This window comes from Limtongia smithiae, assembly GCF_038497785.1.
Source record: "Limtongia smithiae strain NRRL Y-17922 unplaced genomic scaffold V1518scaffold_14, whole genome shotgun sequence".
Taxonomy (NCBI): domain Eukaryota; kingdom Fungi; phylum Ascomycota; class Lipomycetes; order Lipomycetales; family Lipomycetaceae; genus Limtongia; species Limtongia smithiae.
In genome coordinates, this window is record NW_027117635.1 from 157,488 (window position 1) to 170,817 (window position 13,330).

Below are 13,330 nucleotides of genomic sequence, written 5' to 3' on the forward strand. Positions count from 1 at the left end.
TGGTGGTGGTGAATTACGGTGACAGTCGCAGGTTCAAGATGATCATCGTGGCAGGGTACGCCCTAACCTCACGCACATGACGTATTGGTTGGGCATTGCCCCCTATCGTAATCTACCTTTAAAATCGTGCTTTCCCATTTGCGAGTGATGAATTAAGCCGTGCACATACTACATACAGTCCAATAGCATATCAACATATGCACAAACGCCAAATTACAACCGACAGTTCAATGCGACGCCCACTCGCGCTCGGTGAAGAACCACGGCACTTTGTGTCCGAACTCCGTTCCTTTCGTGTGCATCGGCACCGGTCTGTTCACTATTAGTAATAGTCTCTGGATGTGTGTGAATCGAAAAGACTTACACCGTGCCACTAAATGACTCTTCCACGCTCTTGAGAGCGATGCCGGATGATCCTGATGACGGGCCGACAGTATTCAATGGTACCCGCAACAGCACGCCACACTCCCAGTTCCTACTACCATCAGCACTCCTCCACATCATCTCGCCTGCGAATAGACATACCGTAGATTCAGTTTCATCCGCTTCGATAACTGATCATTAACCAACTTCCCCCATGCCGACTCCGACATATTTGCACTACCGACATAGGCAAGCGCCATCGACCGCACCCCGTCGGCATCGATCACAGGGTTCTGAAACCGAATAAACATCACCTTATCATGCATCAAACAACCGTCGCGCACAGACTTCGCGTCACGCACAATCTCCTTGGGAAACGCAGGCCGTGTCCAGAAACTCCGGTTAAAACATATCGTACCAGCAGATCCAAGACCACCTTTGCATGCCGCCACTGTGTCATGCGAGGGGAAGTATACACGTAGCTTGCTTTTAACCAGCGAGAACAGCGAATCACTTGACTTTGGCGGTCGTGATATCGATATCTGTGCGCCGGTCGCGGCTTGATATATACTCTCAGCGAAGATCGGATTCACGCTGCCGAGCGAGGATATAAGGTAATCCACCTCTGCCGGTGCACCAACGCCACCAAATGACCGCACAGCGGTAGATAGTGACGGATAGCCCGTCCGCCAAATCGCACGCTCCTCTCTATGCTCGCCACCGATGGAATGCACGAAGCGCACGTTCTCGCAATTCGCCCAGGACACCTCTCTCCGCAACCGTTGAAGGATATCATCAAACATATCTTGTGCCTCGAGGAAATATATCAGCGACAACGCAAACTCCGGTAACTCGCGGGTCCCGGTCACGACTAACGGAAAATCATGGATGTACATGATATTCTCCAACACTCCGGCGCCCTCGCCCCAATCGTAATGCGTGAGATTTGCGGATGGAATACAAACTCGGAGATAGCTATCGTAGAATAGAAGCTGCACCTTCGAATGCATACAGTTGATCATGCCGTCCATATTCGGCATGCACACGCGCACGTTTGGTACCTCCTTGAACATACTCCGCGTCTGTTCCTGCACCTGCGCGCCCTTTGCTGCAACTACGAGGACCATCCTTGTGCGTCCGAGAAAGAGCTTGTCAAATATCCACTCGAATTCCCACTGAAACGCCGAGAGCACCGCAGTTCTGAGCTTGGTCGGCTGAAGAACTTCATTAATCGTAATATCGTCCCCATGGCGCGCATATCCATTCACCGCTGTCTTCTTCACTACTCCTCGCGGGTACGGAATGCGCTCAATAAGATCTTCCCGCATCCGCTTCGTGTCCGATCCAGATTCCATCTCCATCGTCGCGGTACTCCGCGCTCGATTCACCGCCGCCGCCGTTGTCCGAATAGTCGACTCGATACTCGTATCATCCGGACTTGCACTTGACACCTCCACTGGCGCATCGCCGCTGCTCTCGGGACTCGACGAGATCTCGTAAGTCTCGATCAATTCTACCGAAGGACTGCGTGGCCGCTTGGGACGCCCGCCGCCGTCGGCTCTGGATATTCGGAGGAGCCGTTCGCGTTCCATTGCAGCGCGGTCCATAGACGCGAGGAAAGAAGGTTTCACGGTTTTCTCTTCCATGCTGTATGTTGTAGTGTTGTGGTAATAGTGGCTATAGCGGTGGCGATGGAGATGCCAATGGGGAATAGACGGAGAACAACACAGTGCGGTGACTCAGATCGATTTTCCTGCACTATCGCCACTCCAAACCAGACAAAAAATACGCAGAAAATCACTAATATTCTTATTCAAGAAACTGAAATCTACTCTGTCAAATGTATAGAAATCCTTCAAGTCCGCTCTGTTGAATCCTCTCATCCAAAGCGCGGGTAGTTCCCCCAGAAAGTCCTCCCAGTCTCAAGCACTGCCACCACCACGACACATTAACCAACACCATGGCTGGTCGTCCCCCAACAGAGACCGAACGCAACCAAGAAGCGACCGTGTACGTCGGCAACATTGACGACCAAGCTACCGATGCTCTGGTATGCTACTTTCCTCGTCTCAATACCATTCAGCACTAACAGTCCAGATATGGGAGCTCATGCTGCAAGCCGGCCCTGTTGTGAACGTCCACCTCCCCAAAGACCGTGTTACCCAACAACACCAAGGCTTTGGCTTCTGCGAGTTCCAGACCGAGCAAGACGCAGACTATGCCACAAAGATAATGAACCAGATTCGTCTCTTCGGCAAACCTATCCGCGTGAACAAGGCTTCTGCAAACAAACAGCGTCTCCTCGACGTCGGCGCGGACATCTACATCGGCAACCTGGATCCGCTCGTCGACGAGCGCATTTTATACGAAACTTTTTCTCGGTTTGGGACGCTCACGACACAGCCCAAGATCGCGCGCGACGATGCAATGCAGTCCCGAGGTTTCGGCTTCGTCTCGTTCGATTCGTTTGAAGCCTCTGACGCGGCGATCGAAGGCATGAATGGCCAGTTTTTAATGACGAAACCATGCACCGTTACGTACGCATTCAAACGAGACGGCAAGGGCGAACTCCATGGCGACGCAGCCGAGCGGCTACTCGCGGCACAGGCAAAGAAAAACAACTACTCGCTTCAAGCCGCCATCAGCGGCACCTAGCATTATTGGACCCATGTAAAAATATCTCTAAAAGTACACTACCAATACGCGTGATGTGCACTACAACATCCGCGCTGTAAACTTGTAATTCAACCCCATCGTAACCGATCGGTTACATACGACCTCAACCCCAGCCTCGCCAACGAGCAATATCATAAGCCTCGCTACCTGGCGCGCGTCTTGCAATCCCGAATGCTCGCGCCCCTCAAAAGATAGTCCCCACTTCGCCAACATTTCCGGCAAGCGCCGGAATGTCCGCTCCTTGAAATGTTGTCTGAAGAGCAGTTTCACGTCCACATAGTGTCCGTTCATGTACGGCGGTAACCGCACCGCATTAATTTTGCACGAGCGCAGACAGAGAAACCGCTCGATATCAGCACGGCCGTCGGTTACCCACGTGTAATTCTTTCCGACACTCTTCGGCCACCCTGCAGCGGGCATTTCGCCCACGCGCGGTCGCGGTACGAGCTTATCGCCGTGCTTGAGTATGAACCCGTCGAGCATGCGCATAGCCTCCCTAAACGACGGCGAGGTGCTGAGCATTTCCGTCGTAATTCCGGTTAATTCCGTGCATGCTGAAGTCAGAGGTGCGATGGTAGGTCTGACAAAGGTGTGGAACTCGTCGACAATCTCGAGACGTGCGAGGTCAACCAGCACGCACGGCAACTCGATGACCTCGTGCGTACCTCTAGAGAATGGCACTTCGGGCTCAAACGTCGCTTCGATGTCCATACAGAACAAATATCGTCTATTTCAATGAGTACAGCGCCCATACGGTATCATTCAACACGTACATTTTATCCGCAACAACGAGCTTCTCAAGCACGCTGCTCAGAGCATCCACATCCGCGGCGTCTGGCGTGCCCACTGCCGCAGGCAAATCGTGCTTCTCAGCTACTGTCGTGGCTAACATGTCGTGTGACCATTGCAACTGTGAGAATTCTATATCGTGCAAGACGAAATGCTGAACTTGGAGTGAGAAGTCGGGGAGCTGGGTTGCGATGGTGTCGATGCTGAAGCGGGCCAGGGAGGACTCCTGAATATCTCAGGGGTCGAGCTCTTCACCTTCGCATTTTTAATGACTATTGCCGCGGTCTCGAAAGACGCGATAGGGTCTATATCCTCGAAGGAATGGTTGCATTTCTTTGTCGTCGAGGCATGATAAACTACTGATACGGCAGTGGCGGTGCGTTGCATTAGTATCGACGTTGCGGAGCCCTCCATCGTCATCTTCACCATTCCCTTCCGTATCACACGCCCTCATACACATACAAACCACCGAAAATCCCGTATGTAGAGAGTTCTAATCTTTTCAAAACCCAATCGTGCATCTTCATGTTCTGCCGCATCATCGCCCCAGGACGCTCATCACGCTCTCGCACCTCGCCCACCCCGCCAAAAATTTTCAATACCCCGCCATCCCACTGCGTATCGGTCATCACTTCCCTGCCATTAACACCACATCTCCATGCCACCACCTTCTCTCACCACATCCTACATCTCCATTGGCGCTGCGCGCGTCCCGTCTGGCGCGTCGGTCTCTCCATCCAGTATCGTCGCGTACGCAGCGGATCGCTACGTCGCTCTCTGGCGGCCTTCTGTGAGCTCCCTTCACTTTTCACCTTGATTGCTGTGGGTGAGGCAATTGTTAACGAGTGTATAGGACGAAAAATGTCGCGTACGGACCTTGTTGAAAGGGCATCTGGCGACCGTGAAAGTGGTGCATTTTGTCGCGGACGATGTACTTGTATCCGGTAGCGTCGACGGTGAAGTACGAATCTGGCGGCATACCACACCAATCTCCAGCACCACCACTGCCGACGACGAGGACGAATACGCCTTCGAATGTACCACAACACTCACCTTCCACACCGGCGCAATCCAAGCCCTTTCCACCACTCCGGACGGCGCATACCTAGTCGTCGGCAGTAGCGACGCAAACGCATCGGTATGGTACCTTCCCGACCTGACCACCACTGAGAAACACCTTCCCCGGAATGTGTTCACCCTGGACGCGGGGAATTTTCCACTCTGTTTTGCTATCGACGTACTTTGCGACGGAGAAGAGACAGGGGGGGAGCGGATATATATCCTCGCAGTCGGAACTACGAGCACCAAGATCTACATCTACATCACGACCTCACTCACACCGCTGTCACTCCGGAAAGTCGCTGTCCTAAGAGGGCATGATGATTGGGTACAAACACTTGCTTATAAAAACTTCACAACACCCGAAGGCGCGCTCTCGCTATACCTCGCATCCGGAAGCCAAGATCGCTACATCCGACTATGGCAGATCCAGACATTAACACAATACAAAGAAGCACAACATAAAGACTCGCTCTTCATCGCGGACTCATTGCTCACATCGACTATGTACAAGTTCACTACCGCGGGGGAGCACGATTATGTGATCTTGTTCGACGCGTTATTGATGGGTCATGATGACTGGATATTATCCTTACAATGGCATCCTGCGCCTAATCGCTTCGCTCTAGTTTCCGCGTCAGCAGACTCCTCGTTGATCATATGGACCCCAGACGCTGCTTCAGGTATCTGGGTCTCCTCCGCCCGTCTAGGTGACGTTAGTATCAAAGGCTCCTCCTCCGCAACCGGCTCCTCCGGCGGGTTCTGGACAGCACTCTGGAACGCCGTCTCCAACGACGAGTTCTGGGTTGCGACTATCGGAAAGAGTGGTGGCTGGAGGGTATGGACCTGCGCCGACGCGGAGTTATCTTCCTGGACGCCCCGTCTTGCGGTTACAGGCCACGCGCGCGAAGTTACATGTGTATCATGGGAACCAAGCGGTGAATACCTACTTACGACAAGTTTAGACCAAACGACCCGTTTGTTCGCGGAGTCATTGTCCCTGGGATGGTACGAGTTCGCGAGGCCGCAGATTCATGGATATGACATGTTAACGGTCGTCTCCCTGACATCGACGACGTTTGTAAGCGCGGGCGACGAGAAAACATTACGAGTTTTTGAAATGCCACGAGGTGTCGCGCTGGTGTTACGAAAGCAATGCGGATTTTCTGTGGCCGACGGCGACGACGAGGAACAAGCTGAAGAAATGCTCGCCGACGCTGCTAATGTGCCCTCACTCGGTCTCTCTAACAAAGCCATCACCAACACGACCCCCACTGCCCCTGCAGACTACGAAGAGACTGACGATCATGATAGCGCACCTACTAACACCCCCCTCAAAACTCTCTCCGACCTAACAACGCCCCCTTTCGAATCAATACTGCAACGCCATACCCTCTTCGCAGAACGCGACAAGCTCTACGGACATGGCTACGAGCTTTCCTGCGCTGCTGTGTCCCACTCCGGAACACTCCTCGCGACAGCATGCCGGGCTAACACACCCGCTCACGCCGTGATCCGGCTATTCGACACGCACACCTGGCAGGAGTGTACGCGGGGAATGTGTTCACCCATGGAAGAGGCGCACAGTTTGACCATCACTGCGCTGCGATTTTCATCTGATGATAAGTTTTTGGTATCAGTTGGACGTGATCGTATGCTGGCGGTATGGGAACGCGAGGACAGCACTGAGGGGGTGACTTACAAACTTACCTTCTCCGCGCCACGCGGACACGCACGGATAATATGGGACGCAGCGTGGTGCCCCGACATTCCCCTCTTCGCGACGGCGTCGCGCGACAAGACAGTCAAACTATGGTCTCCGTCGACGGATACTTGCGTCTGGAACTGCAGCGCGACACTCCGTCCGGGCACAAACGGCGTCACAGCCGTCACCTTCACACGCACACCCGCCGGGGCAACAATTCTAGCCGCCGGTCTCGACGACGGTGGGGTCGTGCTGTACAGCATCGCTGACAGTCCTACGATATCAGCGGCGTCACTAGTCACCCTCCCCACCGCTGCAGCGCCGTGCCGTCGCATATCGCAACTCGCGTTCCGGCCGCACTCCATCCCCACGCAGCTCGCCCTCGCAAGCGAAGACACCTCCGTGCGCCTCTACACCCTGGCCTTGCTCGATAGCTAGTCCTCCATGTACATCTTCCAAATCAAAATACGACACCGAGATTTACACACTCGCCGCACGCTAACCACCCCTGGCTAGCTCCAACGCTCTGACGCCACGCGCATAAGGGACGCGCAAGCGCCCCGGAAGGGATGACAAAAATCACGTGTATTTTGGAATTCCGGACAACAAGGACCAACAAGATATCGCGAAAGGGGAGACGTAAATAAGACTCCGGCAGAAGATACTAATACAGATGGTGGTGTGTGGACAGTGCTGTCCTGTATAGACATTATGTATGCAAAAAGGTGGATATTTGGTTGTGAAGGAAGAGGGGTTTACGCCTTAACGTTCTGCGCCTGCGCCTGGCTCCGGCTCTTGTTCTCGAGCTCGACCTTTGCGTACCACGCGCCACCGACGAGGGTGAGAATGATGCCGATCGCGTTCATGGGGGTGACGGCAAGATGGAAGAAAATAATCGCCAGCACAATGGTGAGGATTTGCTTGACATTGGCCGCGACAGTCATGGTCAACGCGCCGGTCTTCTTGTTGGCGGTGAAGGACACAACGTTCAAACCGAACGCGATCGCGCCGTTCAGCGCGAGCTTGAACATCATCTCGCCCGACATGGAGTAGCTGCGCAAGTTGGAGAGTTCGCCAGTGAAGAACGCGTAGATAAGGCACTGCACGAACGCGAGGGGCGACATGCGGAAGAGCAGTTCGAGGGGGGAGAGACGCAGACGGCCGGTCTGCACACGGTTAGTCACGACCGTCTTCAGAGCGGCGAGGAACGCGCCAAGGAGAGTAAGAATGAAGCCCATGGTGGTGAAATAGTAGTCGCCCGCAGTCGCGAAACCCACGCCCGCGACAACGGGGATCAGAGAGACGTAGGTCATGGCGGAGTACACCTTGCGGAAGAACACGACGTAGATGATGACGGTGAAGAACGGAGTCATTGCGCGCACGATCTGATGAAATGGTACGGTCACAAGATTCAACGATACGTTCGAGATCGCGATATTGATCGTGTACAGCAGCGAAAACAGAAACAGCGTGAGGTTCTCACGGTCGGTAAGTGCGGTCAACGTGAACGCGCCGCGCATGTAAAAGTACAGACACCCTAGCGTGCCGCAGAGTGTGTGAATACCCGTAAGCACGTACGGAAAGGGAAAATTTCCCAACACAGCTTTGTTGTACAACGTGAGAGCGAGGTTGAAGAAAAAGTAGATCGCAAGCCACTTGTACTTAGTCGAGAGCGAGTCCGAGGGTTCCACTGGCGCGGTGGGCGTGTGCAGCGGCAGGCTACCTGTGGCAGACATTGTGAGGAGCGAATGACAAACGGCTAAGGAGGTGAGTCAGAGGGTCAAATTGCGCAGGAACTGGCGGGAACAGGGTCCTGGCTGCAGGGAGACGCGTCTGGTGAAGAGCGGTTGTGTGGAGGCGGCGAAGAGAAGGGAGAGCTCGCAAAGTGGCTGCACGCGGCTCATGCCAAAACATTGCGTGTTTATGCCATGGGCACGTGATATTACTGTCTACTTTAGGCAACTGCTTCCGCCACTGCGAGTATGTGTGCGAACGCGTCCTCCAATGCCTTCTCACTCCCCCACGCACTCCCCGCGACAACACGCACACATTCCTTACCGTCCACCTTCGCTCCCGTCACAAAGAACCTGCCTTCCCTGTTCACCGTTTCCACCAGCTTCTTCGTCTTCCTGTCCGCCTCCTCTTCATTCCCCCCCACCATCCTAAACACCGTCAATCCAAACCGCGGCGTCGCCAAAATCGTAAATGCATCGCTCCGCTCTTGCACTCTCTGCGTGAACTCGCCGCCCCGCATCAGCGACCGCCGAATATGCGCGCGCAACCCATCTAACCCGTAACTCCGCATCACAAACCAAATCTTCAATGCGCGGAATCTCCGCCCTAGCGGAATCTGCCAGTCGCGGTAATCAATAACAAGCCCGGATGCCGACGCCGCGTTGCGATAGTACGACCTGTCAAGCGACAAAGCCGAAATCAAGTCATCACGTCTGCGCACGTATAAGCAGCTCGCATCGAAGTTGACGAGAAGCCACTTGTGCATGTTCACGTCGAAGGAGTCAAAGTATTCGATACCGCCGCCATACTCCGCACAGATCTCGGGACACACCAACGCAGCGCCCGCATACGCAGCGTCGATGTGGCCCCACAAACTCTTCCGCGTAGAGAGCACCTTGCCAACCTCCACCAGTCTGTCAACAGCGCACACGGCGGTCGTTCCCAGCGATGCGGTGACAAAAAATGGCAGCCACCCTTTCTCATCACAGTCCTTCAACGCCTTCTCAAGCGAAGCACCAGTAAGCGCGTACTCTTCCTCCTTCGTCGTTGGAATTGCCATGAACCTGCAGCCTGCAATCAGTGCGGCCTTGTGCGTCGACGAATGCGTCTGATCCGACGCGAGCGCAACAAGTCGTCCGCGCGCCGCCGCCATAACCTCCTCCCTTTCCGTCTCATCTTCAACCCCGGCAGCAACGACTTCTCGCAAAAACCGCTCCCGGGCTGCCACCATCGTCGTCGCGACAGCCTCAGACGCAGACCCTTGAATCACACCGCCACCCTCACCCCACGACAAAAAGCACTCCGGCAAGTTCATCGCTTTCGCAAGCCAATCCAGCACGATCGTTTCTAACTCCGTGACCGCTGGCGAGCAGATCCAATTAAACGCAGGCGCGGAGAACGCGGCCGAGTACAATTCCCCCAGCATACTGGGGTAAGACGTGTTTGCTGGGAAAAAAGCGAGAAAGTTTGGTGATTGCCAGTGCGTTAAACCTGGCATGATGTATTGATCGAAATCTGACTGGATGGCGGCCCAGGATTCCGGCGCGGTGGGCATTGCCGTGGGAAGGTCTTGTCGCAGGTACCCCGGACTCACCGCGGACACGACCGGGCGCTCCGCCAGTGTTTTGTAGTAGTCGATGACTGTAAATTAGCATCGCCAGATAGAAGATACAAGCGACACTTACTATAGTCAATTGACTCATGAGCGGCCTTTCTATACGCCTCCGCGTCCATTTTGGTGGGGTGGTGAACTCGCGATAACGCTCGCGGAGCACTTGCAACCTCCTCCCATCTCACCACCGCACAATGACACCCTCACCATCTCCAACCCCCTCCGACACCCCCGTGCCACCCTTCGTCGTCTCGATACAGCCGTATGTCGCATCCCACACGTATGGATTCCACCCACCGTCATTTTTCACAACACCTGAGGTTCAGGCCCGTATAGAGCACAATCGTCTGCTCGACCGGGGATACATGGACAAATCCGTCCTCGCGATTCTTGCGACCGAGGCGACGAAGGATATGTTTTCCGCATACGAACTTGTGAATTTAATACACGTTCCGTGTGTACGGGAAACAGTGGCGACGGCGTTGAGCATCGGCAGCATCACTGGCGCCGTCTCCTGGATCTCCTCACGTACAGTCTCTCCCCGGTCCTCTAGCACTTGCCCCAGCTAACGAAACAGGCAACATGCGGCGGTCACAGATTCTCTTCCTTGTCGCGTCAACATTCGTCTCTCTCCCCGCCTTTCTCTCCTGCAAACAGCGGCGCGGCCAACTCACTGCGCTCTCCGACCTCGCGGAGATGGTCAACGCGAAGCGCGCGAACCCGACCCCCATCGAGGACATCATCAACACCGAATCCAAACCTCCCTCATGACCTCATGACCAAAATATTATTACAAATTATTATATACTACTGTAAATATCATCTAACTCCGTACAAGTCCCATCTCCTCGCTCTTCTTCCCCGCCGCGTCCAATGTGCTCACGTACACCGCGTACTTTGACTGCTCGCGCTTGAGGTATTGCATACGGCGCGCCCAGTTTCCTGTCGCTTTCTGCGACACGAGACTTCCCCGAGGCAGTTTCCCCACGACTTCCTTCCGGGCCACCTCATGCGTGGCGACTTCCTCTTTCAAAGCAGCAAGCCGGGCGGATAATTGTGCACGTTGCGCTTGTTCGGAGAGTGTGCTTGATGCAAGACTGGATGCGGGTTCGGTCCAGTCCCGTACGGAAGCCGGTGGATGTTCGAGGACAGTCGCGCCCCATCCGTACTCGGCGTTGCTCACGGCCCCCGGCAATGGCTCCTTCGACACGCGTGCAGCCCAGTAATTGCACGTCGAGATAAACTCGTCCGCGATCTCGCTCGTGCCCGCACGAAACACATACGTTGTCCCGTCCGCGGCGGTCACAGCAAACACAGTACTCTCCGCACCGCCTCGCGCAGCAGCAATGGCATTGTAATAGCCAGCCGTCGCGTGCGTAAGCGACACGCACAATAACATATTCGCGTTATGCGTCCAATTGCCATCCCCTACCGGTTCATTCGGCGCAACCTTCCTCCGCGCGTTGCGCGACTCGAATTGGTACGTCATAAAACACCCACGTTGCACAACGGCGAATACCTCGTCCCATTTCTTCGCCTTGTAAAGCGACATGCGCGTGCCGTCCTCCGCACGTTTCTGCTTGACGATCCCTTCCTTCGCCCACGGCGCGCCGAGAATCTCCAGTTCCTCGTCAATCATGGCGAGCACCGACTTGCCATCGCTAATGGTGGTGTGTGCGAAGGAGGACGCGCCGTCGTCGTCTTCCTCATCTTCATTGGCGCAGAGCAGTGAAGCGGTTTTCGTGGCCTCTTCCTCCTCCTTCATGATCACATGCGCCAGCGCGCCGGTGAGACCGGCCTGCATGCCCGAACGGTGGTCGTCGGTGGATACGCGCGCGGGGAGATCAAAAACGTTGTCGAGACTCAGTCTGCTGGCGGTGAGTGACGAATTGCGTGACAGCCCACGCTGCATAGTGCCCTCGGGAACCGACGTGATGCGCTCGTCATCATCGTCAGTGCGGGGTAGCGGCAACGCCGTCTTGCTCACGGCGGTGTAGGTATTAAACAGTATAATTTCCATGACGTTTACCCATGCGCGGGGATCTGTTGCGCAGGAGGGTCCACCGGAGACGAATGTCTTGTCGTCCGCGACGATGCTGGGGGTGTTAAGCCGGCGAATATCGAGCGCGAGACTTTGTCTGCGCGAGAGCGTGTGGCCGACAACAGACACATGTCGTCCAGGGCCAACGGTATCGTCGCCGGAGCTGCTAGGGTGACCGTCAAGCGCGGCCAATGGCTCGACGAGCACACTAATCGCGTCGAGAGTGCCCGTAACAAACTGCGTACGCGTCATTTTGCGCTGCACGGAGCTGTCGGTGTAGTGCAGGTCTGTGTTCAACAACACAATTGAGTACGCAAGCGTGTACGCCGCGTCTGTGGAGTAGAAATTGTGCTTTGGGTTGCAGTGGCACCAGCGGACTGCGAACGCTTCGAGGATGCGCTCGATGTGCTGTGCCTCGCCGCGGAGGTATATGCGCGCGCAGAGCAGCCGCAGCGCGGTGAGGATGCTGATGTTATCGAGCTGGAAGTTGGCCATGTAGACAGTCCTCGCCGACGCGCGCCCGGCGTCGCCGAGCCATGCGGTGAACTGGCGGACGGAGACGGAGGAGAACTCGCCGGCGTAGGCGAGTAGCGCCAGCTCGACCTCTGCCGCAGAGGCGGCAGCGGCAGCGGCAGCCGCGGTGAGGGCACCAGACGGCGAGTCGACGCGGGCGGGGGCGTTAATGCTGGCCGGCATTTCTGGGGGAGCGGAGGAGAACGCGTCGTGGGCGGACGCGGTAGTTGTAGGGGCGGGAAAAGGGGCATCGCGGACGGCGCCAGGGGCGCGAATAGGCGAGCCGCCACGGTCGGCTTGCGCCAGGGACTCTGCGGACGCGGACGTGGCGAGACGCAGCGAACGGGTGGGCGAGAGCGCGGAAGTGGACGCCGTGGCGGCGGGTGTGACAGAGGGCGTGGGTGGTAGAGGGGGCGCGGTGGTGGTGACGGAGGTCTGGTGTCGTGGTTAGTTGTCGAGTCCCCTGATCACACACTTCACTGAACTCGCACCTTCTGTCGCCGAAAAAAGCCGGACGCGCGCTTCGATGCGGTTGTAAGCGCGCGCCGCGATGCCGGTGCCTCGTCCTCGTTCTCTAGTGGCGGCGAAGGCGGCATGACCTCGTCCTCCTCTTGGTGCCGCTGAAGCCCGGTGAAGTAGTCGCCGTAGCCGCCTGTCTCCTCGTCGTCGTCGCGCTGCAGAACCAGCTCCAGCACGCGCGCGTACTCAGACTGCTGCGTGCTCATGTAAAACCGCCCCGGTAAATAAACCCCACACACGCAACGCGTCTTTTCGTCGGCAACGTTGCGAGCAACAATACAGTTACTAAAACAGGAAACGGTGTAGCTCACGCGATATT

At 55.8% G+C, this 13,330-nt stretch overlaps 8 protein-coding genes across 8 annotated transcripts; 3 read left to right on the top strand and 5 right to left on the bottom strand.

Moving 5' to 3' along the window:
* Positions 1-34: 34 nt before the first annotated feature.
* Positions 35-2,215, bottom strand: V1518DRAFT_123046 (tyrosyl-DNA phosphodiesterase-domain-containing protein). Its single transcript, XM_066900700.1, has 4 exons — positions 526-2,215; positions 365-475; positions 177-312; positions 35-102 (listed from the first exon to the last, which is right to left on the bottom strand). The coding sequence occupies exons 1-3, from the start codon at positions 2,007-2,009 to the stop codon at positions 228-230; spliced, it is 1,680 nt and encodes a 559-aa protein (XP_066757356.1). The 5' UTR covers positions 2,010-2,215; the 3' UTR covers positions 35-102; positions 177-227.
* A 108-nt stretch (positions 2,216-2,323) lies between these two features.
* V1518DRAFT_407502 (uncharacterized protein) lies at positions 2,324-3,018 on the top strand (the record flags this gene model as incomplete). Its single annotated transcript, XM_066901999.1, has 2 exons — positions 2,324-2,413; positions 2,461-3,018. 2 exons carry the CDS (start codon positions 2,324-2,326, stop codon positions 3,016-3,018), a joined length of 648 nt encoding a protein of 215 aa, XP_066757357.1.
* Positions 2,988-4,034, bottom strand: V1518DRAFT_422577 (ribonuclease H-like domain-containing protein). The gene is made up of 2 exons (XM_066905481.1): positions 3,813-4,034; positions 2,988-3,766 (listed from the first exon to the last, which is right to left on the bottom strand). The coding sequence occupies exons 1-2, from the start codon at positions 3,929-3,931 to the stop codon at positions 3,079-3,081; spliced, it is 807 nt and encodes a 268-aa protein (XP_066757358.1). The 5' UTR covers positions 3,932-4,034; the 3' UTR covers positions 2,988-3,078.
* Positions 4,035-4,243: 209 nt separating this feature from the next.
* V1518DRAFT_422579 (WD40-repeat-containing domain protein) lies at positions 4,244-7,330 on the top strand. The gene is made up of 2 exons (XM_066905482.1): positions 4,244-4,618; positions 4,682-7,330. Exons 1-2 carry the CDS (start codon positions 4,487-4,489, stop codon positions 7,028-7,030), a joined length of 2,481 nt encoding a protein of 826 aa, XP_066757359.1. The 5' UTR covers positions 4,244-4,486; the 3' UTR covers positions 7,031-7,330.
* V1518DRAFT_422581 (triose-phosphate transporter family-domain-containing protein) lies at positions 7,018-8,441 on the bottom strand. Its single transcript, XM_066905483.1, has one exon. It carries the CDS (start codon positions 8,326-8,328, stop codon positions 7,348-7,350), a length of 981 nt encoding a protein of 326 aa, XP_066757360.1. The 5' UTR covers positions 8,329-8,441; the 3' UTR covers positions 7,018-7,347.
* Positions 8,442-8,478: 37 nt separating this feature from the next.
* On the bottom strand, positions 8,479-10,085 carry V1518DRAFT_422583 (pyridoxal phosphate-dependent transferase). The gene is made up of 2 exons (XM_066905484.1): positions 10,012-10,085; positions 8,479-9,967 (listed from the first exon to the last, which is right to left on the bottom strand). Exons 1-2 carry the CDS (start codon positions 10,058-10,060, stop codon positions 8,547-8,549), a joined length of 1,470 nt encoding a protein of 489 aa, XP_066757361.1. The 5' UTR covers positions 10,061-10,085; the 3' UTR covers positions 8,479-8,546.
* A 28-nt stretch (positions 10,086-10,113) lies between these two features.
* V1518DRAFT_422585 (uncharacterized protein) lies at positions 10,114-10,779 on the top strand. Its single transcript, XM_066905485.1, has 2 exons — positions 10,114-10,466; positions 10,516-10,779. The coding sequence occupies exons 1-2, from the start codon at positions 10,133-10,135 to the stop codon at positions 10,707-10,709; spliced, it is 528 nt and encodes a 175-aa protein (XP_066757362.1). The 5' UTR covers positions 10,114-10,132; the 3' UTR covers positions 10,710-10,779.
* Positions 10,762-13,088, bottom strand: V1518DRAFT_407507 (uncharacterized protein; the record flags this gene model as incomplete). The annotated part of the gene is made up of 2 exons (XM_066902000.1): positions 10,762-12,927; positions 12,984-13,088. 2 exons carry the CDS (start codon positions 13,086-13,088, stop codon positions 10,762-10,764), a joined length of 2,271 nt encoding a protein of 756 aa, XP_066757363.1.
* Between the last annotated feature and the right edge of the window lie 242 nt (positions 13,089-13,330).